This window comes from Gallinula chloropus (assembly GCF_964237585.1).
Source record: "Gallinula chloropus genome assembly, chromosome: 4".
NCBI lineage: Eukaryota > Metazoa > Chordata > Aves > Gruiformes > Rallidae > Gallinula > Gallinula chloropus.
The window spans coordinates 57632274-57655931 of NC_140088.1; the positions used below are offsets into that span (position 1 = coordinate 57632274).

General features: G+C 40.4%; 1 protein-coding gene across 1 annotated transcript in view; it reads right to left on the minus strand.

The window, feature by feature from the left end:
• The window catches only part of MGAT4D (MGAT4 family member D), a gene marked incomplete at its 5' end in the record, with an annotated part of 36008 nt that overhangs the window by 6756 nt on the left and 5594 nt on the right, over nt 1-23658 (minus strand). The window contains 8 exons of the mRNA XM_084263826.1: nt 1780-1910; nt 2820-2931; nt 8202-8277; nt 9551-9664; nt 10922-10968; nt 13041-13174; nt 14613-14753; nt 17062-17223. Of these exons, the coding sequence (XP_084119952.1) occupies nt 1780-1910; nt 2820-2931; nt 8202-8277; nt 9551-9664; nt 10922-10968; nt 13041-13174; nt 14613-14753; nt 17062-17223 (917 nt within the window). The remainder of the gene's footprint in view (nt 1-1779; nt 1911-2819; nt 2932-8201; nt 8278-9550; nt 9665-10921; nt 10969-13040; nt 13175-14612; nt 14754-17061; nt 17224-23658) is intronic.

The following is a 23658-nucleotide window of genomic DNA, read 5'->3' on the forward strand; positions in this document are numbered from 1 at the left end:
GAAGGTAAATATGACAACATTTCTGAACCATGCAGAGATCTGATGGCCCTGATCATCACAAACTGTTTTCCAACTTGGTGAGCAGGTACAACTCAATTTTGGTATGTGAATACTCAGCCCAGGCTGCAAACATGTGCAAAACACCCATCACTACAGGATGGCACATAAAGGCCTCCAGCAGGTCCCTTGCTGACCTTCCCCCAGGCACAATGTGAGATCACTTAGTGACACTCTTAGTTGCTCAGAAAGGGGAAAGTGTGATAAATTCTGTCAGCTTGACTTCTACAGTGCCTCTAGGAAAGTCCACTGTCAAGCAGAGGAGGAGCAGCAGCTGGGATCCCCATCCTTCCAGCTTCCATTTTCTCCATCTCTTGAACAGTTCCCGTAGGTCATGCCACTGGTCATTCCCACCTGAGGGCAGGGTGAGACTGACTCATCTCATAGGTTTTTTCCTACCCACAGCAATTGAAATTGCAATTGCAGAAGTGAAACGCACTAGAAACTTGGTGATACCTGCCTTTCAGGAACACAGCTTTGGTTTAGGTATGAAATCAGGACTGAGAAGCCAGAACGGTCATGGAAAAGATCAAAACCTTTCACCTATATTGGTTGGAAGCTGGCATGTGGTAGAGCTGGAATGGTGACATTAATGTAATAGTATCTTTATTCTGTTATCACAGGCAGGCAAGAACCTAAATTAGAGGTACTTGAGACTAAATCCTGTGAGCTAGCCTAACCCCTGGGGTAGGATTTCAAAGGTTACTGCTGTCTGCGTGAAGTGGGAATTGAGACTCCTCAGTGGCATTACTAAGCGTCAAACCAGGGACCTTCTGCTATCCCCAGGAGTTCTCTCTGCTACACAGCAAAACTTGAGGCTTGTTTGTTCTGGTCCCCTCCACCTGCTGCTCTGCACAACTCCTCTCTGTCTCTTCTTATCAATCCAGAAGCAACAGGTGAAAACACCTGGAGTGGGGACTGGCTACACTAATCAAGTAGAACTCTTCAACTTCATAAACCAAGAAGGAGCAGAAGCTCTGGTCAGGCTCCGTGGCACAGTATGGCATACAAGAAGAGTGTGAGCAGTGACCAGCACCAAAGGCTGGTGACAGAAAGAACGCAAAAAGATGTAAAGAAACACGTAACATATCATTGGTCTCACCTGTAGTGCTAGAAATAGCACTTTTTGCAACTGAACACAACTGTTTCCTTAATTTTCAGTGAAAAGTATCATTTGGTTCATTTGATCTCTTTGTTTCCCTGCACTTTTTTTTCCCCCAGGCAAACAGTCACTTTATTTCCCAGCTCATAAAAGACTTAAAGCAACACACTGAAGTTCTATTTCCTGAAAGAAAGGAATTGGTATGCAAAATTCAAACCAGCTGTGATTGTAACACTGTATGCTTTACTGACTTGCATATTCCAAGAAGCGATAGTCCACACAGGTTTACCTATTCAAATTTCCCTGTGGTGCGGGTGCTGCAGGGTTGCCTATGTGACCAGCTACAGGCAGAAGCGAGCCTGTCCTGTCCCTGTTCTGAACTGACAGAGACTAATCAGCTCTGGTGTGGAACCCTGAATTTCTGTGAGTCAGGCTTCTCCAAATGTCCTACTGGGCTCAAACACCATGTCACTCCATGCAATCTGGAGCAGATCTTTCCCCACAGATTCCAAATTAAGTCAGGTTTCAGAGATTTCTATTCCACTTGTTGAAAAGAAATAAATTTGCCACTGAGACTGTTTAAATATTAATTATGTTAATAAATTAATAGGCATACTTACTGCATCCTTTTCTGGATTGCACACTTTAACCCAGAGCAGGTGGTCTATAAGCCAGTCTATGGGCTTATCTTTGTAGAACATGAGAAAAAATTCCACTATGAGTGGCAGGTCTTCTGATTTAAACAGTTTTCCTGAAAGCAAGACAAGAAGTTGCACATTCATATACTTTTATTGCTATACAAAAATCAACAGCTTTATGTTTATTCCAGTTTTAAACACATGCATGGCATTTATTTAGTGGCAATTTCACACAGATTCCCAGCTTTGGAGACTTGCTCTGGTTTGTTTGGATTCTGAAAAGGTTTCCATTCCATGCCAGGAGATATTCTCACACAGTCAACCAGTTGACTACTACAGCATGTGGTTATATCCTAGTTCCAAACACAAATCTGCCAGTCATCTGTATCAGCGTCTAAGATGAAGCAAAGTCTTACTAATTCCTCACAACACTAGATGTGCAACTTCCCTGGCAATACTCTATTGAAGGTCTTTAAATTAAGACCTGGATATGAAAAATGTTGCTTTTAAAATACGATCACTGTTCATTTAGTTCTCTTGCTATTTGTTTTGGCAGCCTTTGCTAGGTTTCTCACGCTTACGGGGTGTTATCACAAGTTAACTGTATCAGAGCCAAAGAAAAAATACATAAAAGAAACTTACTACTAAAAATAATTACACACACACACACAACATCCCAATGATTCCCATTCTGCTGCACAAAGGAAGCAGATTTATTTTATAGATGGAATTTAATTCTTGAGAATATGACTGCATGCTACAGGGGCACACAGTGCCCCAAGTTTGCACTATTTACTTCTTATGGGAACCCAGCTACTAGATCCTATGCTGAGGATGCTCTGCATTAAGAGGACAGTTTTAAAGGGCACAGAAAGTGAAAGACTCAGTGGGAGCTTTCCTGAAGAACCAAGGAAGTTTGGATAGGTGAGTCCTTCCATGCTTTGAGATGTAGTACTGAATGAGACCTACACAACACATGCAGCTCCAAATCCAATTGACTCTGCTGAGGTCTTGATACTTACCAATAAATCCAAGCTGGGAGAACTCAAGAATCATCCAGTCTTGGGACTGTTCAGCAGCAAAGGTTTTTATACTTTGAATATAATCAGGTTTGGCTATAATATCATCTTCCAGCTGGGAAAAAAGAAAGCAACACAAAAACAGAAGGCAAGTGGTGGTGATGCTGCCACACATAAGCGGTAACTGCATTGTGCTTGACTGTCTTACTACACAGAGTTGCTGTTCAGCTTCTACATATATCTCTGTTTCAGTAGAATTCATTAAGCATTTATTTCCACAAGTAACTGTAACTCCAGGAGTCCTCCTCACTTTTTCAAGAAAAGGACTCCCTAAATTAAAGAGGTCTCACTTGACAGAAAACATTCAGCAAAAAGACAGAAGTTAAGGGAGAAGACAGCAGATGATTTGTACTGAAGATGCATAAGCACTGATAAACAGCAGGAGCAAATTGGACAGAGAGGTGTCTGAAGCTGATGGTTAAAAGCTCTGTAGAAAAGCCTGGGCAGACTTTGTTGCACCCAAAAGGTGAGTCGGATACCGAGATGCTAGTAGAGAGCAAGCTGTTTCAGGGAATACTGGTCATGAAAGAAGGAACACGCTGCAGAGCACACGTGAGGACAGGAATACAAGGAGCTCTCAAGCTGTTGCAAGAACTGACACTGAATGGAGCAGTAGAGCCAGCTAAAGAGCACCCGGAAAAGGAGGCTGACATCCACTGAGGAAATGGGAAAGGCCCTAGCTGCATTTTTGTGTGGCTTTCAGAGAAGAATGGGGAATATGAAAAGCCCAAAGCTATCCCAGTTCCCAAAGCTGAGGATAATGAGTCCAAACAAGGAGTTCAGAGGTAACAACACAAAGGAAATAAATGAATTCCAGAAATAATTAAGGAACAAGTAATGCAGGGTTTGAATTCCATACGGGTATGAAAAACACAGGAAGAGGAGACTAATCCTTCAGGAAAATGTTGTTGGGCTGCAGCGTAATGATTGAATTCATTTGCTGTAATTGCTGTGCTTCACCGGCCCCGGTGCTTCTCTGGCAGTGCTGGAATCTGATTCAGTAAGCTACGCAGTTATAAAATAAAGGCTATGAGAGGAAAGAAAAAAGCAAAAAGCATGGTTTCCTTCTGGTTTTGCAGGCTCTACTGACTCAGTGCAGTGTCAGCAGCAAGAGCATGAGAGCGCAGCCCCACAACTTTTAGCTGAATTTGGCCATTACTATAAATGTAGGGCTGGTAGGGGAAAAATGCGTTGTCAACAGTCAACCCAGGAGGAAGTAGAATGAAGTTTGGAAGACAAGATTATGAGATTTGTTTTGACCCCGTTAGCTTTTGCTGATGGTGAGATAACAAAAAAATAGATAGATGGAGACAAACTGATCAAGATGAATGCTTATTAACAGATTCCGAGATCAGGGGACTGAGTTGAGGTGACGGTTATGCAGAACAACAACAACAAAACCCCAAAACATCAACTTACAAGAAATCTTGCATAAAATTAAATGAGCTAAGAGTATTATTCAGGAACTCGGTGTAAAGGGAAAAGAGCAAGGACTCAAAGTTTCAGAGAATCCTTAAAGAGAAAATGAGAGGCTTCTATAAAAGGACCAAAGGCAGAGAGGAGTATCTCAAAAACCCAGTAAGACCATCATGTCAAGAAACACTAGAAGAAAGCATAAAAGTTAGTAAAGATGAAAAATACAGAGGCTGTGATAGAAAGTGGGTGTGAATGTGGTTATGAACTGAAAGTAGTACTGCATGGTGAGAAGTTTGAAACAGCCTTTTCTGAAGCAGACAGTTAAAAGTGAATATTGGAGAAGGTAGTTTGACACCCTATGTAGTATAAAACATTAAAAATTGTTTAATTAACCCTAATGAGCCCTGTAATTTGCATTCATCTAAAGTACATCTTGAAGAGCATCTACCCATTGCTTACAGATTTCAGTCAGTTATACAACGCGTGGTTACCCTGAACATTTAGTACCTGGTAACCAAATTCTAATTTGAATTTTTCTGGTTTCACCTTACAGCCACCTCTTTGTCATGTGCTTTGTATCTGCCAAAGGAGATTATGCAGTGGCTATGCAAAGCTGGATCGAGAAGTGTAAGGTACAAACTGTTCAGTCCATTTGGCCCATTGCCATGAGAAGGCAAGCAGAAGGCATAATCCCAGCTAATGTCCCTTTCTCATCAGTACTTTGAGATGAAAAAAGACACATATGCAACAGCAAGGCTCTATAAATTCCCTAAGTGACAGACAATACATGGGTTTCCATTTGTTTCTCTTGTGTGGGTTATCTATGAGAAATAAAAATGAAGAAGCAACATAAAAGCAGTAACATACAATGTAAGTATAGGCATCAGACAGGAAAGTATCTTCCTTTCTAAATGATATTCGGGTATTTTAATATTCTGAATTACCATTCAATTAATATGTGAAGACTGTTAGGATGAAAAATATTATTCTCTCATTTTTCAGAGAAAACAAACCTCCAATAGTTCATTCCCTAAAGATGTTTATTTTTCTTTTTTTTTTCAGTACAAGTGTAAAGAAAATATCAGCTAAAATGCACTTTCATCTAAGTTACTCCTTTTAGGAGTTCTACCACGTAACAGGCTTGACCTACAGTTTGGGATGGGAGGAGCCAGTGGGGGAAGAAAGGAGAATCCATACAAAGATTCCTAATGACTTCACTGAACTACTGCTCAGGCCTTAAGACCATTAGAGAAACCCACTAGAGAAACTGTAATAATGGTGTGCAGACAACTGCTGCTGGCAGTATCTATTGCCAGTATATATGTAGATGTTACAGAGAGATGATAAACAAAGCTCCCCCAGTCTCTGCAAGGCAAAACCAGATTTTAACTGAAGATACCAAAAGATTTATTTAATAGCTTGATTCATCAGAGTACTAATGGTGTACACTTCTCAAAACCTGCTGTATATGTGTTTCTCACAGATGCTTTCAGATTTGAAATGCTTAATTAACTAATGTTTAATGAACTGTGTCTACAGGGACACAAAGCACAAATGCGTGTCCTCACTACTAGGTTGGGATTCCTGCTTTTATGTTTATGTTAAGATCCCATTATCTTGCCTCTGACATTATTACAAACACCTCAGGGAGCTCTGATTATCTCTAGGAAGTATAGAAGTGTAAACAAGTATTTCAAAGTTCTCTTAGCTGTTTTTTTTTTAAGAAAACTTCACAAAAAAAGCCTGAAAGGAGCAGTAGCTGGTGCAGAAAAAAAAAAAAAACCAAAACCAAATAAACCAAGCAACAAAACAACAAGCCCCCAAAACTGGACAAAGTAGAAGAGATACTTCAAGTAGAAGTGATGCAATGCCTGGTGGGATTTACTGTCTTTTTTCAAGGATTACGTGTGATCAGTAGGTAAGGTTCATCCACAGTGTAACTACTCCTTTAGCTTCAGCAGACTTCACAAAGCTATCTGCTTAAATCCTGATGCAGCAGTACCCTGGCATGAGTGTTTATGTGTTTATTCAGCAAAGATCTTGCATGACTCATGACATCAGCTGTTCTGTAGACATCTAATTCCGTACGCTTATTGTTTTTCACAATTCAGAAGTTGGTATCAGTCACCCAAATCACAGAATCACAAGGTTGGAAAAGACCTTTAAGATCATCAAGCCCAACCGTTCCCGTCCTGTGCTAAACCATATCCCTAAGTACCTCATCTACCCTTTTTTAAAACACATCCAGGGAAGGTGACTCAACCCCCTCCCTGGGCAGCCTGTTCCAGGCCCCAACAACTCTTTCAGTAAATAATTTTTTTCTAACATCTAATCTGAACCTGCCCTGGTGCAGCTTTGTGCCATTAAATGACACTATTTCTGACAAAGCAGTCAATAAAATCTAACCTATTTCAAATTTTCCTTTAGATTCCTGAGGTCAATCTGTACCAGGCTGAGGAAAGGAATTTTTAGGTTATTTGCTTTCCATTAGCATAAGGCTTCCAAACAGGGGTAGATGTTAACCATCTGTATGGCAGCACATCTTCCTTCTTTTCACCTGTACTCTGTGGAGAATTTTCTGGGCTGACTGGCATCTGTGTTAAGAGAAGCAGCTGCAGGCTGGACAGGCAAATGAAGAAGTGGAGATATTAGGGAAGGGTATGAGGAAACCACAGTTTCTTTCTAAAGAAAATTCTGAATGCAGCCATAACTATACCCAGACCATCACAATCCAGGCTTTGCTCTGAACGACACAGTGCAGTCCTTACGTTAATGTCCCAAGTAAGAAAACACATACTCTCAAATTTCTGTAAAAACACAAATCTGTAAGTTGTTTCCACGGAAACATGGATGCTTGGGGAGCTTTGTAACAGAAAGGGACATTAAGTGCCTGGCAGCATGCTTAAAACTTGCCTTCACTGTGTTTCCTGTGCCTCAATGCTCTGGTGCACTCAGCAAACTTGGCTTGCCATTTTAAAAGCATACGAAAGTCACGGGAGAATTTTCCAGTAAAACCTGAAATGTTCAGTAGACAACGTTTCTCTTTGTCCACCTGTCTGCTGAGTGTCTATGCCAAATTTGAGAACAGAGCACAGACTCTCGAGTAGCCCAGCTCAAAAGCATTTGTATTAAATGCTGACAAGAACTGTATGAGATGCTGGTTCTTGTGGTCTTTGGCTTCTGGGAGGCCAGTACTTATGTGACAGAAGAGTCTGCGGCCTGTGCAAGCAGGAGAAGACCCAAGAAAGCTACAAAAACTAACCAAAATGCTGTTATAAGCTTTTTTAAAAAACCCTGTAGACATTCATGAACTCTGTGAAATGTTATGGGTCTGTTCCATTCCTGAACAGCTGCGATACATTTTGGAATCGCTGGTGATAACTGTCATCTTTACGGGGTATAAATTAGCACAAATCTAGAATGATGGTTAAACCTATCTCTAACACTGTGAATCTTCTGGAGAATTTAGGACCTGTACCAACACACAGTTTAACCCTGTCTCCAGTATCACTATACTGGTACGTGTCCCTGTGTGTCTAAGGGCTTTTTGGTTCATTTGGCTACAACCTGGACCTACCACAGCTTATTCTGTATTGCTGCACCAAGTGAAAACACACTGAACTGTCAACTTTCTGACCCTAATCAAATAAGGGTTTCATGCTCCAGTCACCTTGTTATTCAACCTCACAAATGATGGGAAAGTAGAGATTGGTTTAATCAAACAGTACCTGGCTGCAAGATGTACAGCAACACAGAAATGTGTCGATGCTTGTAAAGAGCACAGGCAAAATGCAGAGAGAATGATAACAGATTGCTGCTTCTATTGCAGCCTTTGAAACAAATTACAATTGGCAAAGCTAATAATCACTACAGATGTATTGCAGGTACTTAATGATAACGTGAACATACCTGTAAATAAAATGTTCCCTTATGTTGGGCATATAGCATTAAAAAGCTATAATCCAAATTCTGTTTAGTTCTCCACCTAAACATAAGCAGCAAATTCTGATAAGATTTTGGGGGTTTGCAAGAGTTATTTCTATAATAAAAGCACTTCTAATGCTCTGCAGTTTTTTTTTCTCTACAGTAAAACTGTAAGGTTGAGTATTCTAACTCACTGGTAAGTGAATAAAAATTCCTCTGTAATCAGTGTAAACATCTCTTAGTAATTTGACTTCCTTATAAAAGTTAACATTAACTAAGCAAAAATTTTCAATCTGTACCAAAGCAACCTGAAACAAAATATCTAACACTCAGGTAAATGACTTAAAGACTCTATTCATTATATTATGAACAGTAGAGATTAACACACAATGATTATATAAAGATCAAAAATAAAGTGCTCTTACTGATGAACAGCACAGAAAGCAGGTTTATAAACTTCATTTTTAGGTTTAAATGTTAACATAGACATTTTTCTACAAATACAGCCTCTCATTTTACCAGAGGATGAAGTTGACGTTTGATAAACAATGCTAGAAGACTTGAGAGTAATCCATCAGCATTTAGTTACATGAAAGTGTATCTGAATCAAATCTAATCACACCTGAAACTTAAGTATGCAAACATGCTTATGCTCTGAAAGATAGAAGGTTTATCTATAAACCAAATATACATGCATTCATACATTTGCTGATTTCCCGTAACCTAAACTCTCAGTACTGCAGCTCTCTCCTTTATCTCTCTTCTGATAAGTTAGTTCTTATTGGTCAAAAGAAAATCACTTCCAATAAATTAATTTTTTAGGTTACCACATCTGTCTCGGTGAATCTGGGGCAAACAAGCCAATGAAATCACCAGTTAGGATATATTAGCAGTAGAGTAAAAAGTCCATGATCACCAGAAGTTAGATTGTTAATTAAACCCACAGCAGTTGCCACTAATTAGGTAAGGGGCCACATGGGGTTTCATTTATGCGTTCACAGAGCCTCTTATCTGTCACATAAACCATTTTTCTATTTTTTATTTACAAGCAGACCATCTAGCCTATCTCCTCTTGGCATTATCCATCTGGTTTAAAACCTGTGGGATGCCTGGAGTCAAGATCCAAAGAAAAGGCTCGCCTCTGGCCCTGAAGCTCATGTGCAGCATAGCTTTTCTCAAGATCTTCTCGTGTAATAAGCCTTTAAAAAGTACACTTGAGGTCCATTAGCTCTGAAATACAGGAACGTTACCAGCTCAAACAGCATTGACTTTTGCAGAATGTTCCATTTCATAGTCTTCAGCAAAAGTTCTTAGGTTTTATAAATCTATCTTACCTTACTCTGTCCTCCGAATCCCCAAATGTTTTCTTCAGGCTGGAAAGATCTGGATAATAAGAAGGAGGAGGAGAAATAACCTCTAGGACTCCAGACTGGATTTCTTCGGGGAAGCTGTGAAGAGAAGCTTAGTGAGACCCTGTTCCTCAAAAAGGCTTTGAGAGCAACCACAGACAGCAACTCCCCAGAGTAGGGTTTGCTCCTCTGTAAGTGAAGTTCACAACTCCAGCAAAGAAACTAAGCCACGCTGCATGTAAATTAGGAACCAAGAAGGCATCTTTGATCACCATCAGAACATGCAGGACTGTAACCCATGGAAGTCACAGACAACACTGGAGAGGAGCATGCCTTAGAAATCCTGTCCCTCCTGCATCTATAAACGCTTACTCATAATCCTGCCAAAATGCAGCAGTAATTCACAACCAGACCCACTATCTAGGACTACACACAACTGTTCCCCTTGCACAAGAGCTCCTAGCGTCCTTAGGCTTGCTCTAGTTCTACATTCTAGCCAGGAATTCTGGCCTGGAGTGGTATGGGGAGTCTGGGTCTAGTTTCTGCTCCAAGGATTACATTGTTCATTTTAAAAGTCACTGAAAAAATTGCCATCAACTTTGGTAATCGAGCCTCCCTCTTCCCCCAGAGTATGTACAAACCCCCATCCTTCAGTTTTTAAGAGCTGTAGGGTCATTGAAATAAGGAGTTCTTAGAACTGAGTTTCCCATTCTCTATAATTAATGAAAACCCCACTAACATCATAAAGTAAGTGCATCATGAGCTGCACACGATGCTGTAGACACCTATGGGAAAGAACGATAACAAGTGAAACAGCAGTGGGAAGCTTTCCTTTGATAGCTCTTCTGTGAACTTGGCACAGCAGAGGATACCTAGCTTATATTACCCACCATATAATTGTATTTAACTTTATAAACGTAATCTGATTGCTGTCCAAATTCCATTGCCTTCATGAAAAAGAGGCAAACAAGGAAACACAAACGCCCAGAAACCATGACAGGCAACAGAATACATTGCAAGGCCATGAAGTCAGTGGGGACTTAATACATGTAGTCTCAGGTACCTTGAATTGCATCATTAATTTCATGGAGAAGAGACTTCAGTTCAGGTAAATATTTATCAAAGGCTGGGACCTCGCCTCATTAGTTAAAGCATATTTATGAAATAAGTAAATGGAAAAAAACTGATATACATCTTTCTGTTCTGAATTGCTGTGTGTTATGATACACATGTGAAGCATGCACCTTTCCCCTTGTGTCTTAGCAGTTCCTGTAATTGATCCCTGAAATTCTAATTCTTCCCACAAAAGCTCAAAACCTGTTTACTAGCTGTTTGGTGTCACACTATAGGACTTACCTGCTTTTAACACTTTCTGCAATGCTGTTAACATATTCTGCATCCACCTAAACAAAAGAAGGGGAGTTTCATTTCAAGTCAGCCATTTTTGTATTAAGCAACACTTTGCAGGGAATATTTCCCTGCAAACAATTTTTATTCTCTGAGTCTTTTCCCTCCAAACAAAAGCAGTGTGTTACAGCAGCGTTTCTCCTAAAGGACAGTAATGGGGTTTTCAAGGAAACTGAACTTTTGATGTAATTGAAAGTAGAACTGAATAATTTCCAACTATGGTTTCTGCATTTTGGGGTTTTACCCTGCTCCTGAAAGAGGCCAAGCCATTTTCTGCACAGAACTCTGTTCTACTTTCAGCTTTCGGTCATGCTAGAGAAGCACAGTCATACAACTGTCAGTAAACAGGGCCATTTCAGGTTAAGCATCCAAAAATGACAGGAGAGGCCTGAGGCTGTTGAGAAAAGTCACATAAGCAAAGTTTTCTAAAGCTAGCATAATTTATTTATTTATTTTTCTTCCTAATATAACAAACTTAGAGTTCCTAATCTGGAAATTTTCATGACAGTTACTCACTGCTGCTGTTCCATAAAAATAACAGTTTTAGCGTGGAAAACATCTGCTAATGATACTAAACAGTGCTACGATTTATGGATGTGATTTCCAAAGCAGTACCTGTCTTAGCAGTTCAGATTTTTCTTTTAAATATGCCAAAAAATGTTACCAGCTGTATTTTAAATTTTTTAATGAGTAAAAAAGATGTGATGGCAAGAAAAAACACCAACAACTTTCCAACTCCCTTCCAGTCAATAATTTACTCCGAGTTAATCCATGATGTAAACATTTAACTTGATTTTCTGAAACCTCCTGGGGAAAAGGAAGGTGGTGCCTTCCTTTCATAATTACATGTTCTTATCACTTCTTATCAGCACAGTCAATCTGTGATAATTTACTGCATGGCTGAAAAATGGAAGCTGCCAGCACATGGCTTGGGGATGGGATGAAGGGGAAAGACTGACTCTTACAACAGCACTTTAATTCTAAATTGGCAGAAATGGACATCTACTACAACCCAAGCTATTAAGAGTGCTATGTCAGGACTGTCCACAGAGGAAAGCTACTCTTCAGCAATTAACCCTTAAAAGCTCAAAAACTCAAAAGCCTGTGAGAGGAGGTTTACCTGAATGGCAACTAGGCAAAGCTAATCATTGCCAGCACTCTTCAGTGGGAAATAAACAACTGTAAAAGAAGCTTGGCTCCTGAAAACCATGCTAAGAGGAACTGCAGCCAGTGAAATTGTGTCTATCTACTAACTGTTGTGATCCAAACAGAAAAATGGAAGTCTGACCTAATCTAATAAAGGGATGTGTTCTGTTTGACAGTATTACAGTTGCAAAAGCTGTGTAAGTGATGACTGAACTAAAAGAGGAAACTTTAACTGTTAGTGAATACATGTATGGAGTTTAATGGTGCTTAAGGAACGACAAAGAAATACGAAGCTTGAATACTTTCACAGTCTTTTTACCTGCAAGTAATTTTCACTAATTCCCTTCTGTAGCCTTTTTCCAAAGTGATCATGAGATTCCAGAATGAGAAAAAAATTAATGTACCCCTAATCCCTGTTTACTTTCCCAAACATGAAACATTCATGTCTCAGAACAGTTTTCTTCTTCACAAGAAATGGCAGTGTGCATGCAGAAGGCAAGGCGCCAGCACACCGAGGTACGTTGCAAGATGTATGATGCCTAAATGGCAGATAAATAATCTGTACTTTTGTTAGACTAAGTTTACACTTTCCAGGTTCTATGGAAGATTTACTTTTCATTCTTGAAGTACTTCCCTTCTGAGATAAACAATGAGTTCTTATGGTTTTATTTGAAAAACTGACCACAAAAAAAAGTCTGTTTGTAAACGCAACGTGACTTTTTCAATCACCTGTGTTCCCAGGGTTTTTTCTGCAGATGAAGACCAAGGCACTAATTGCTGACCATCTCCTCTAGCCCTGAAGAAATTCCTCCCACAGGCCTGGCTGGCAGCATTTTGCAGCATCTCCTACACTAGGATGCTAAGCCCCAGATGTCCATATTGCCTTTTTCTCAGCACACTGCACCTTTCCACACGACCTTACCTCTGCTACGAAGATGATGATTACACAGTCATTCTTCTGTGCCTCAGGAAGCTCGTACAGTAGGGAATGCAGTGTACCAAGCAGATAATGTTGTTTTTCCCTCTTCACAGTAGGAATGCCCATCACCAGTGAGACTGCAAAGAACAAAGTCCACAAGCCACATCATTTTACGTCGGGTAAAGGCAAACTGAAATGAAATTTTAATTTTGATTTGATGTGACCACAAGAACACTTGAACAGGACTATCATGTTAGAAAATAATTATAACTGGTGAGTATTCACCAGTTTACTTAGTGGCAGTTAATATCCCTATAGCACCGCGATACACTTTGCCTTACTACATGGAAGAGGAGATACCTCCAGCTAAGTTTAGGTTAGAGAGACCTCTGTCTGTGTTATGAGCTGTGTAGATGGAATATATTTGACAACTTGAAGGTATCACTACCTCTGGCAAACTTGTAAGTATCTGCTACTTAGTTTCAAAACTGAATATTGCAAAATAAGTGGAGCTCTTTGTATGGAGTCAGAGATCTCAGCAGTAACAGTTAAACCAAAACTGCTTAATGAGCAAGTTCCCACAGGAGGCAAATGCAGTGTATCTTGGACAGGAATCCAATTTTAATTAAAAAAAAATATATATATTCTTTCTCAGCAGTGTAATTGATAGAAACCCATGGCTTTGACATAATCAATAATAAGAAGAAAGGAATGTACGTGTTATTAACAAGAAAGTAACTGAAATAGTCTCTGGCAAAGACCTCACTAGTAGCAAACCTGTCCTGCGTTACATCATTAGACTGTAATGCTGATTGCAATTGGTGTGGGCATTACCTAATCAGTGACCTAATTGAGCTCAGTAAACTGTGGAATTCTTAGTCCTTGCAGAAGATTCCTGTTGACTAAAGCCTTGTGAGCCTGATAAGGAGGCAGCAGATTTTGAAGGAAAGGAGTAGGTGCAGTTAGTGACTTGATCCAGCCTTCGTCATCAGTGTTAGTGTTGCCTCAAAAATGCTCAAGTTCAAATGCTCCTTCCCAACACATCACCTGCTAAACCTCTGCGTTTTGTTTGGTTTTCAGCCTGTACTTGTAAAAGTGCAGTCCTGTTATTGAGATTTTCACATCCAAATAAATGAAAGTTAAACATGTAGCATTCTTGTACTACTTATTACTTTTGTTTTCATCTTGCTTTTTTGCTCACTTTAGAATGCCTGTGGTTTTCTAAAGGTTCTCTGGCAAAAAAATTTTGACTGACACTGACCTACAGTGCAACACCCAGCAAAATGCATCTTGGCCATATGAATACATGACTAAAACAAACAATACTGTTTTTCAATGATGGCTATTTTTTGCTGATATTTGAAAAGGTTTATCAGTATACTTTGTGGTAAAGACTTGCAATTGTGATGTGAGTGGTAAAAGTGCTTTTGCCACCCCCATTAAAATGCATTCATTTTGGCACCATTATAAAGTTTACAGAGAAAACCCACTCCAAACGTTGAGTTATGTTTCTTTGCTAGAACTTCATGTAAAACATAAAGATACAGAAAATAAAAGCTGAAGTTTATTTCCTACCTCCAGTTCTCTGTTGCCCAAAAATAACATTTGGAAAAATGGCATCTTCATTTTCTTGAAGGTGAGGTAGATAGTAGTACATGTTTGTAAGAGGCATGGAGAGTTTTCTGGTGAGGTTTAAGAGTTTCCACTTCATATCATCTTAAAGAAACAAAGTAAACCCACATATGCAGATAAAACAAAAAGCCAGCAGTGAAGCCTATTCATTCAACTGTTTTCCTCAACTGAATACTAACAGATTACCACACGGAAGATTCTTCAATCAGAACTAATCCTCAAAAGTAATTGCATGTCATATATGTTCCCCTAATAAACTGTTAAATGCCTGGTACCCCTGCCTGCCAGGCTGCAAGCCTGAACATCCTGGGAAGTCTACCTCCATTTCTCTGAGCTATCTTCAAACACAACAGGCAGGTACTTTAAAAGCAGCAGGGAAAAAATACCCACAATCAAGCCAAGCAAGCCATCTTTTTTAAATGAAAAACCCTACAGATTCTGATTAATATATTTCTTAAAAATGACCACAGTCAGCTTTGTTCATTCAGCTTAGAACAATGAAGGTGGAGACTTACTGAATGGACAATATTTGTTTGAAGTTTTTCAACCTCCAAAAGATATTCCCACTGAAAATTAGGGCTTGACAGAGATTCACCACTCTACAGAATTATTTAAAAAAATAAAACCAACCCAACCCAGACATTTGTGTATGAAGGAGAGACCCACAAGTCCTCCCACTCTGCTTTGCCATTAAATATACTGGAATTTTGCTGCATAGAAAGTTTGGGTTATTTTAAATCACCTTCATTAACTTTTCAAGGACTTTCAATTGTCATTCAGAAGTCATACCTATAAAGAGCTGGACTTCAGTCTTAGCGTTTGCAATGAATCATTTTTTATTGTACAACAAAATTTGGGTGGAATGGGAAGCAGAAGTGTAAAAATAGAACTATTTGTCCATCTTAAGAAATTTCTGCTTTGACTCCTGTGACTTGAGAGCTTTAATGCTTTCTGATACCCATCTGGCTCCGATGGGAATGAAAAGCAGAGGGAAGGGCAGCTCGCATCCTACAGCTATTACGTGCATTAAGCATTAACTCTGTCCCCAGTATGTTGGGCTTACTGGTGGCTGACAACACAGTCTCTATTCTAAAGTTTGTAAGGCCACAACCCTGCCAACACTCAAGCTTTTGTTCATAAGCATCTCGACAGTCTCACTGAATTAATATCAAGTAAACAGACAAAAAGAGGCAGGGAAAGACAGGATAAGGAACAGAGCTGACTACACAAAGCAGGAATGCACTTGGTTCTCTCTTCCCCTCTAATAATTCCCTATTTTAATCTGATACCAGTCTGCTGCACTGAATACAAATACAGATTTTTAAAAAGTAGGTTTTGGTAGCATTCAGAATCTTTTTCAAGTGGGGTGTGTTCTGGAAGGCCTCCAGTGCAAAGATCCCCCTTCTGGTATTCCTTCTCTCCCCAGGGAAGCAACTCTTCCAATCTAAACAGGGAGGCAGGCTACTACATAATTTCTTTTAGGGGAGAGAATCAAACCATCTATTGCATGCAACCACAGCATGCATATAGATGGGGATGTCCAACAGTCTGTAAGGCAAGGATCTAACATATTTTTAAATAAATAAGAAGTTTAATTAAACAATGAAGCCAGGTTACTAGAGTAAACTTGATTGTATGCTGGTGTCCCTTGGGGAGGAGAAAAGAAAAGCAGCAGAGAAACCCCCCTCAAAGGTTTTCTTTTAATTGGCATTCATACTTCCTTCGGATTATTAACAAACTACTTGCAAGATAGAAATAGATTCTAGAGGGAACATTCAAGGGCTGTATCTAGCCAGCAAGTCCTCATGGGGCTTCTCAACTCCTGGGTTCAGGCAAGCAGCCAGCTGCACGTGGTCTGCCTGCTGAGATGTGACCGCGCACCCACCATGTGCACCTTGTCTGCTGACAGGATGGCAGAGTACTCATGGCCAAAAAGTCCCCCCCAAAAGTCACTCCAGTTGGAGAGGAGGCAGACCAGGACTGTGGAACATCTGAAGGGGTGTGTACCTGCCTCCCAGGTTAGACACAGCCCTACTGTTTATGAGGGTGTCGTGGCATAGTAAACCCCAGTAACAGCAGCTTATTCCGAGCTCTGTAGTGGCCTTGAGTGAGGCGCTCCAAGAAACTCCCACTTTGTACAGCTCTGCTGCTATCACACCAGTGCAGTTCATTATGTCACCTTTCCTTGTTTAAGGAAAGCAAACTCAGCAACTGTGTTTAAAGAGGGGGGCTAAAGGTTACTTCCCCACCCCCTTTTTTTTTTAATAGAAACTTCTACCTCATGCTAATATAATCAAATCAGTGACTCCACCCCCCTCCACCCCAGTAATAAACAAACTCGAGCACACAAAGCTTCAAAGCACTAGCACAATACATTTTTATAGATACAAACCTGTATGATTCATTGTCAGGTTAATTCTTTTTGCAACTATATGTTTAATTTCATCCAAGGTGCTGCTCAGTTCCTGTGATCTCTTTTTATTTTCCTTTTCAGCATACAGCAGTCTCTGCCGAAGCTCCAGAAACTGGCGTTGGTACATGTCCAAGTCATTTCCTGCAACGAGAATACAATTTCTTCTCAAAAAGGTGAATTATCTGATAGAATAGAAAGAAGCAGTCTAGAAGACAACATGACCAAAAGTGCATAAACAATAATATAAGAGGCAACACAAAGTTTATTCATAGAATGAAGAAGTCTGGAAGAGTATTAAGAGTTTCAGGAGCACAGCTGGGTAAAATCTTGAAACTGAAGATAAGAACAAGAATCCATAATAAGGAAGAAGTCAGTGAAAAGCTATGACTTGGAGGGACAGGTGCCATCCATCAAAGCAAACAGCATTTTTCAAAGTGACAAGTCCTGATGATCCTTACTGCATTGAAGAGTGCAATTCTGTCATGGCTCGTCTTTTGTATAAAACACTAAAATCAAGATTAAAATGCAGATATCAAAGCATTCAGTCTTCATCTATGAATTTAAAAGTGACTGGGCTATGTTACGAACTACTAGCAAAGATGGTTATTTGAAGTCAGAGATATATTTAATTAGAGAACCCAAACGGTGCTCTGGCCTGAAGGGTGCTTTCGTAACACACAGCCTACCTTTGATGACATACTCTACAATCATACTGGTATTATAAACACTGTACTCTCAGCCCAGGTTATCTGAGACCTCTGCTGTTCTTCACGGCGTTCTCAAATAATGTCTAAGTGTTTACAGAAGATCTACTTTCCTAAGCTGCAAGTAGTCAGAATTTCTCAGTTACCACAGATCACAAGATTCAGACCTGTCAGTGCCTCCACTGTCTCACTGCGGCATGAACAAAGATAGTTTAATTTTAACAAATGCAAAGATAGTTTTAATTAATTAAAATTAATATAAGGCAACACGTTCAAGAACGTCACTCACGTTGCAATAGAAAGAAAGTAGAGGGCAGGAGGGGACTTCTATTTCATTTTAAAATGTTTTATAATGCTGCTTTTTTATAGCTGTCTTGGTTGGGTTTTGGGTTTTTTTTAGTTAAATACTATTACTTAGGCACTTCTCCCATTCTACATGTGGATTTGCTGAGTCCTATGCTTGGCAGGTCTCATTTTCTAGGACCCACCACTGTCTCTCAGCAAAAGTGGGGGTTCTAGCCTATAAAAGAGACTAAGAGAAAAATGTGCAGACACTACACATTTGTGAGGATTTGCAGAGGCATTTCAAACTGGGTTTAATTTGTATGTTGGATAAACACTGTTTTGTTTTTTTTTTTTATTTGCAGCAAACACAAGTCCTCAAATTAATAAATGTATGATCAGAAAACCCTGAAATTTAACACATCTAGGAAGAAAGCAGTTAGGAAAAAAGAAGTAAATATGTCATGTATTATTATCTGTCTCATTAAAATTATAAAGTATGTTGAATGAAGTGCCCATAAAATGTACATTTCCTAAAATTTTCTAACAGTCTTAAAAATGTTTTGACTTGCAAGAAAGGCATTCTTATCTAGGAGTAATTTGCACTATGCAGTTGCGAATGTAAACGTAGTGCTGTTGAAGGGAGGGGAAACCTGGATTATTTCAGCTGCATGCAACAAGAAAGTTCTACTTTACTGAAGTAGGCCTCCCCCCAAAAAAAAATAATTGGAGTATGAATGAATAAATAAATAAATGGAAGGTCAAATGAAGAAACAGGTGGAGTCCATCTTTTAACAACTTCAAGGGAAAGGTTACAATAAGATTTCCAACACAAATCTGTCATGAGACATCGGGCTAGAGACCTAGAACCACAAATGAGCTAAGTTATTTGAGCATCTAAGGAAAATCCCTCTCAACTGCTGTATAGGAAAATGCTTTCTTGGTTTATCACAGAATCACAGAATCGTAGGGGTTGGAAGGGACCTCGAGAGATCATCGGGTCCAACCCCCCTGCCAAAGCAGCTCCCTGGCTCATATTGCACAGATAGGCATCCAGAGGGGTCTTGAATATCTCCAGAGAAGGAGACTCCACCACCTCCCTGGGCAGCCTGTCCCAGGGCTCTGTCACCCTCACTGTGTAAAAAGTTCTTCCGCATGTTGGTGCGGAACTTCCTGTGCTCCAACTTGCAGCCATTGCCCCTTGTCCTGTCCCCACAGAGCACTGGAAAGGGGCTGGCCATCTCCCACTGTGTCCCACACCTGAGATATTTATGAACATTAATAAGATCCCCTCTTAGCCTTCTTTTCTCAAGCTTCTCTTTTGCAGCTGTGTTTCCAATACCAAAACCCAACCTTGAGCTTTTTTGCTCCAGAATGCATATGAATCAAATGGAAACAGGTTTAAACAGATTTACGTGACTGGCAGACATTAATCATGGTGTTTCCATAGCAAGACAGCGATTCCAAACAGAGCATCAATACATGTAAATGTGGTGGAGATTCGCCTTGCAATTCTGAAACAAGTTCAGAGGTATAAACTAACAATACAGTAATGGATGTGCATTTCTCTTTAAATTCCAGTTGTTAGGAGTTACATAGCATCAGACGCCAAGAAAAAGCTGAGATTTAACCTGCAGTAAAGCTTCCTGTGCTCCTATGAAGGTGCAAAGAACAAAGAGCAAGCCCACAATCTTACAATAAATACACAATAAATACACAATAAATACACAGGGTGCAACTTTGAGCTTCAGAAAAGGGAATCACTTATTTTATAATGGAGGTGCTTTGTAACTAAATGCTGGAAGGTGGTGTTCCACTGACATTCCCAGAGCTGCAACAGCGCAAGAATTTGCTAAACTAAACTAAAATTCCCCTCAGAACAACTGTAGTACAGGAGGAATTCTGTAAAGAAGTTGAATAACCATGTTGGAGTCCCTCTCTTTGCAATCAATGCAGCTATCTAGTGTCAGCATGACTCAAAACTACTGGTGCCACTACTGGGCTGACATTTTGGCAAGCACTGACGAATTGTAGTTTTATTTGCTTACTTACAGGTGAACCTACTAAAACACCATTAATGCCTCTGGCAAACAATAGGTTGGCTATCACTGAGAGCAACCAACGAAGCTGGTGTTTCTAACTGGCTTTATCTGTTCCTGCAGGCACAGAGGGAAACCACATTTTCGAGTCTCCCAGAATCGAAGCCTCTATTTGGTTAGTAGGACAAAACTAGCAATTCCTTATCTCATTTGATTTTGACAGCTGGGGAAGTAAGGGTTTGACAGAAGGCACGTAGTATCCAGTCACCCTTAGCGAAGGAGGAGTTTATCATTATAAATATATGTAGCTTGAAACAGAAATTAAACGTTATAAGTGTTATTAGAGTGTATGTAAATGAGCAACGTTCACTGTTAGTGAACCTTTGGCAAAACAATGTGTTTGGAGAGCAGTGTGAACTTTTTGTGCAGTAAGGCACTGTCATGAACTGATATAATTCTAGCAAGCTAAGAATATAAAATTAGAAGCATTACAAAGCTAAATTTGAAATGGTCATTAGCTTTAAACAGATTTGTGTGTGTGTGTGTGTGTGTGTGTGTGTGTGTGTGTGTGTGTGTGTGTAAAGTGTTACTCTAAGCATCTAAGGACCTACACAGAACTCGCAAAGAAGCAGACAGGGCATTGGTACAAACAGATCTCACTCTGGCAAGTAGGGCCAGGAGAAAGGAGCTTTGGCTGGATCATGAAACACAGCCTGTCCCCAGCAATAGCCTGACTTGGCAACACCTTATTTATGAACAGTTCTTTCACCAATGGGGAGTGTCAGGGTAACACTGGAAAACAGCGAAATAAGCACCTGTGGCAAAACTACAAAAAGTAAATGGAGATAAAAGGCTCCCTTTCCCCTTGGTGAAATGAAGATGAACCACTCTGCTGGACTAAGGAAACCCTACAAGGAAATTTCAATGGGGTTATACTGGCCAAAAGCCAGGGAAGGAATAAAAAATACCCACAACCACCAACTACCAGACTGAGTGATAGCGCTCAAAGCTTCTGCAGTGTATTTTCAGCTCTGCTACAGCATTTCCTCTGACTATTCGCTGCACAGTCTCATAGGGTTACTGCAGGTCTGAGATGGCAATACTTAAAATGGCTTTTAATGCAACCTCGTGTTATCTCCTAATAGACACATATCTCTCTCTCTATATATATATTACTTTCTGCACCGGAAGCTGTAACTATTTAGAAATGATACTTATCTCTAAATACTAATCTCTACTCATTCTGAAAGTCAATCAATTACTTCTCTTAGCTCCATGCATGCATACTTCCTATCATCATATCAGAGTTGATTGCTGGCAGTACCTTGGAGCTGTGGAACAATTCATCACTACGCCCTCCTAGGAGGTTGTCCTGGTTTCAGTCAGGATGGAGTTAACCTCTTTTGTAGCAGCGGATGGAATGCTGTGTTTGAGAGTTAAAATGGGAGCAGTGCTGACAACACCCTAATGTTTTTAGTTGCTGTCAGACAGTCAAGGACTTTCTCAGCTCTTCATATTTCTCTATTCATGAGAAAGGAGGGGCGAAGCCAGGACAGGTGACCCAAACTGGCCAAAGAGAGTATTCCATGCCAATTATGTCCTGCTCAGTATAAGGGGGGGCTGATGGGAGGAGGAGCAGGGGCGGCTCCGGGACACACGGTTTTTGGGGGGATGGTCGGGTTCCAGGACGGCTCTGGGTGGCACGGCCTGAGTTGTGGGTTCGGTGAGAAACTGCATTGTGTATCAACAGCTTCATATATTTTTTGCTCTAAAGTCCTGTTAGCATTGTTATATTTTATCTTTCTGCTATTTTAGTAAACTATCCTTATCCCAACCCACGGGCCTTTTGGTTTCTTGGTTTTGGGGTTGTTATTTGCCCCTTCTGTTTCCCTTCCCTTGCCTCACACACCCCCACCCCTCCCACTCTTTTCCTTTAAGGAGCAGGCAGCTGCGTGGATCTCGGCTCTCAGCCGGGGTAAAACCACGACAGAGGTAAAGAAAAAAGGAAAATTGGGAATGGCAGAAAGGAGGAAAGAACCCACTCTCCCCCAAAGGCTAGCAGTGACTATTGTTCCTCTCTCTTGATTACAAGCTACGTTGTCTATTACACCTAAAGCCACCTTCTTTCAGAAACTGGATTTTGGTTAATGCCCTCCTTAAAAGAAACCTATATATGCTCACTAGCTGCAAAGGATCTTGCTTGGAACCACTGCTAGCTGCTCAGGTTAATGAAGCATATTAAAGCACTGAGGCATGCACGGCACTAATAACCGTGGCGGTTTATTATCTTCCTGTAACAGATCTAAAATAGGGAGACCTTTCTAAATCTCATTACACGCTTTGCAAGCTTGCGTTTTGTTCTCTCACAGTAAGGAGGAAAGGAAAAAACTGAAATCCCCCAAACAATGCCCCTGTCTTAGTTCAGAACAATCAGGTCTTATGCAAACACTGAAAATCAATAATGTGCCGAAGTCCAAGGGTATTTAAGCACCTTTCCAGGCAAGGACACCTTCCTGAATTTGTGCATGATCTTTAAATTGTTTTGCTTATAGCTTTAAAGCACAGAATTATTTGTGTCTCCCAACAGCTTAGAGACAGCCAAGAAAAACTTCCGTGAAGTCAGGAGCCATTTCACCTGCACTGGGTACATTCACCTGTTACGTTTAATGTTGACCCGAACCGGGGTAGCTTCAATTGTTGAGCTTTCAGCAAAGGACACGGCACATCTTGAAGCACATCTGAAATCTTCAGGAGCCTCTAAAGTCAGTTGGTGCTGAGGCTGGTTTATTTTACGCAGAGAAGGTCAAGTGAGCAGGTTAAGAAGCTTCTGATTGTTTCCACTCATTTCCCGTGCCCAGGCTCTGATGACAACTGGCCCACAGGGTCTATTGCTGTGATGGCAGGCGCAGCTCCCAGCCGGTTGGCTGAAACCTTTGCCCAGCTGTGACACAGCAGAATCGAATGTGCAGGCTTGGTAAACCAAAGCACCAGGCTTAACAAGGGCTCCCCTGCCATGTCTGCACAGCTCTTTATGTAGGCATCTAAGGAGGCAGAGAAACCAGGGAGCAGTGTCTTGGGGCAGCACGTCTGCTTGTCTTTAACGGCATCCCCATCAGGAGCTCCAAGAGGAGGCGCGGGAGAGACACTGCTTTAAACCAGTGACATCAAAGCAAAGCAGTGTGCCAGCTATTTGTGTGAGTGGGGGGAAATTAGGGCTTCTCTGTGCCCATACAGAGGGTATACTAGGAAGAGAATCAGAACCACCTTCCAGTATTAAAACACACACCTTACAAAGTTAAGGGCAGATCAAAGTTAATAACTGAAATGGAAAAGCACATTTAATTGTGTAATGAACATGAGTTCTGCTGGATTTGGCATATACTTTTTACTGAACCATTTACATACTCTATCTAACTGAAAACAGATAAGCAAACCTGTTTCAAAGAACATACAACTTAAGTTGTATGTAGTATTTTCTTCAGGTTTGGCAAAGAACACACATTTTAGACCCGAGTCTTTTGCTATATTGGAATGCACAGAAAAGCTGTCTT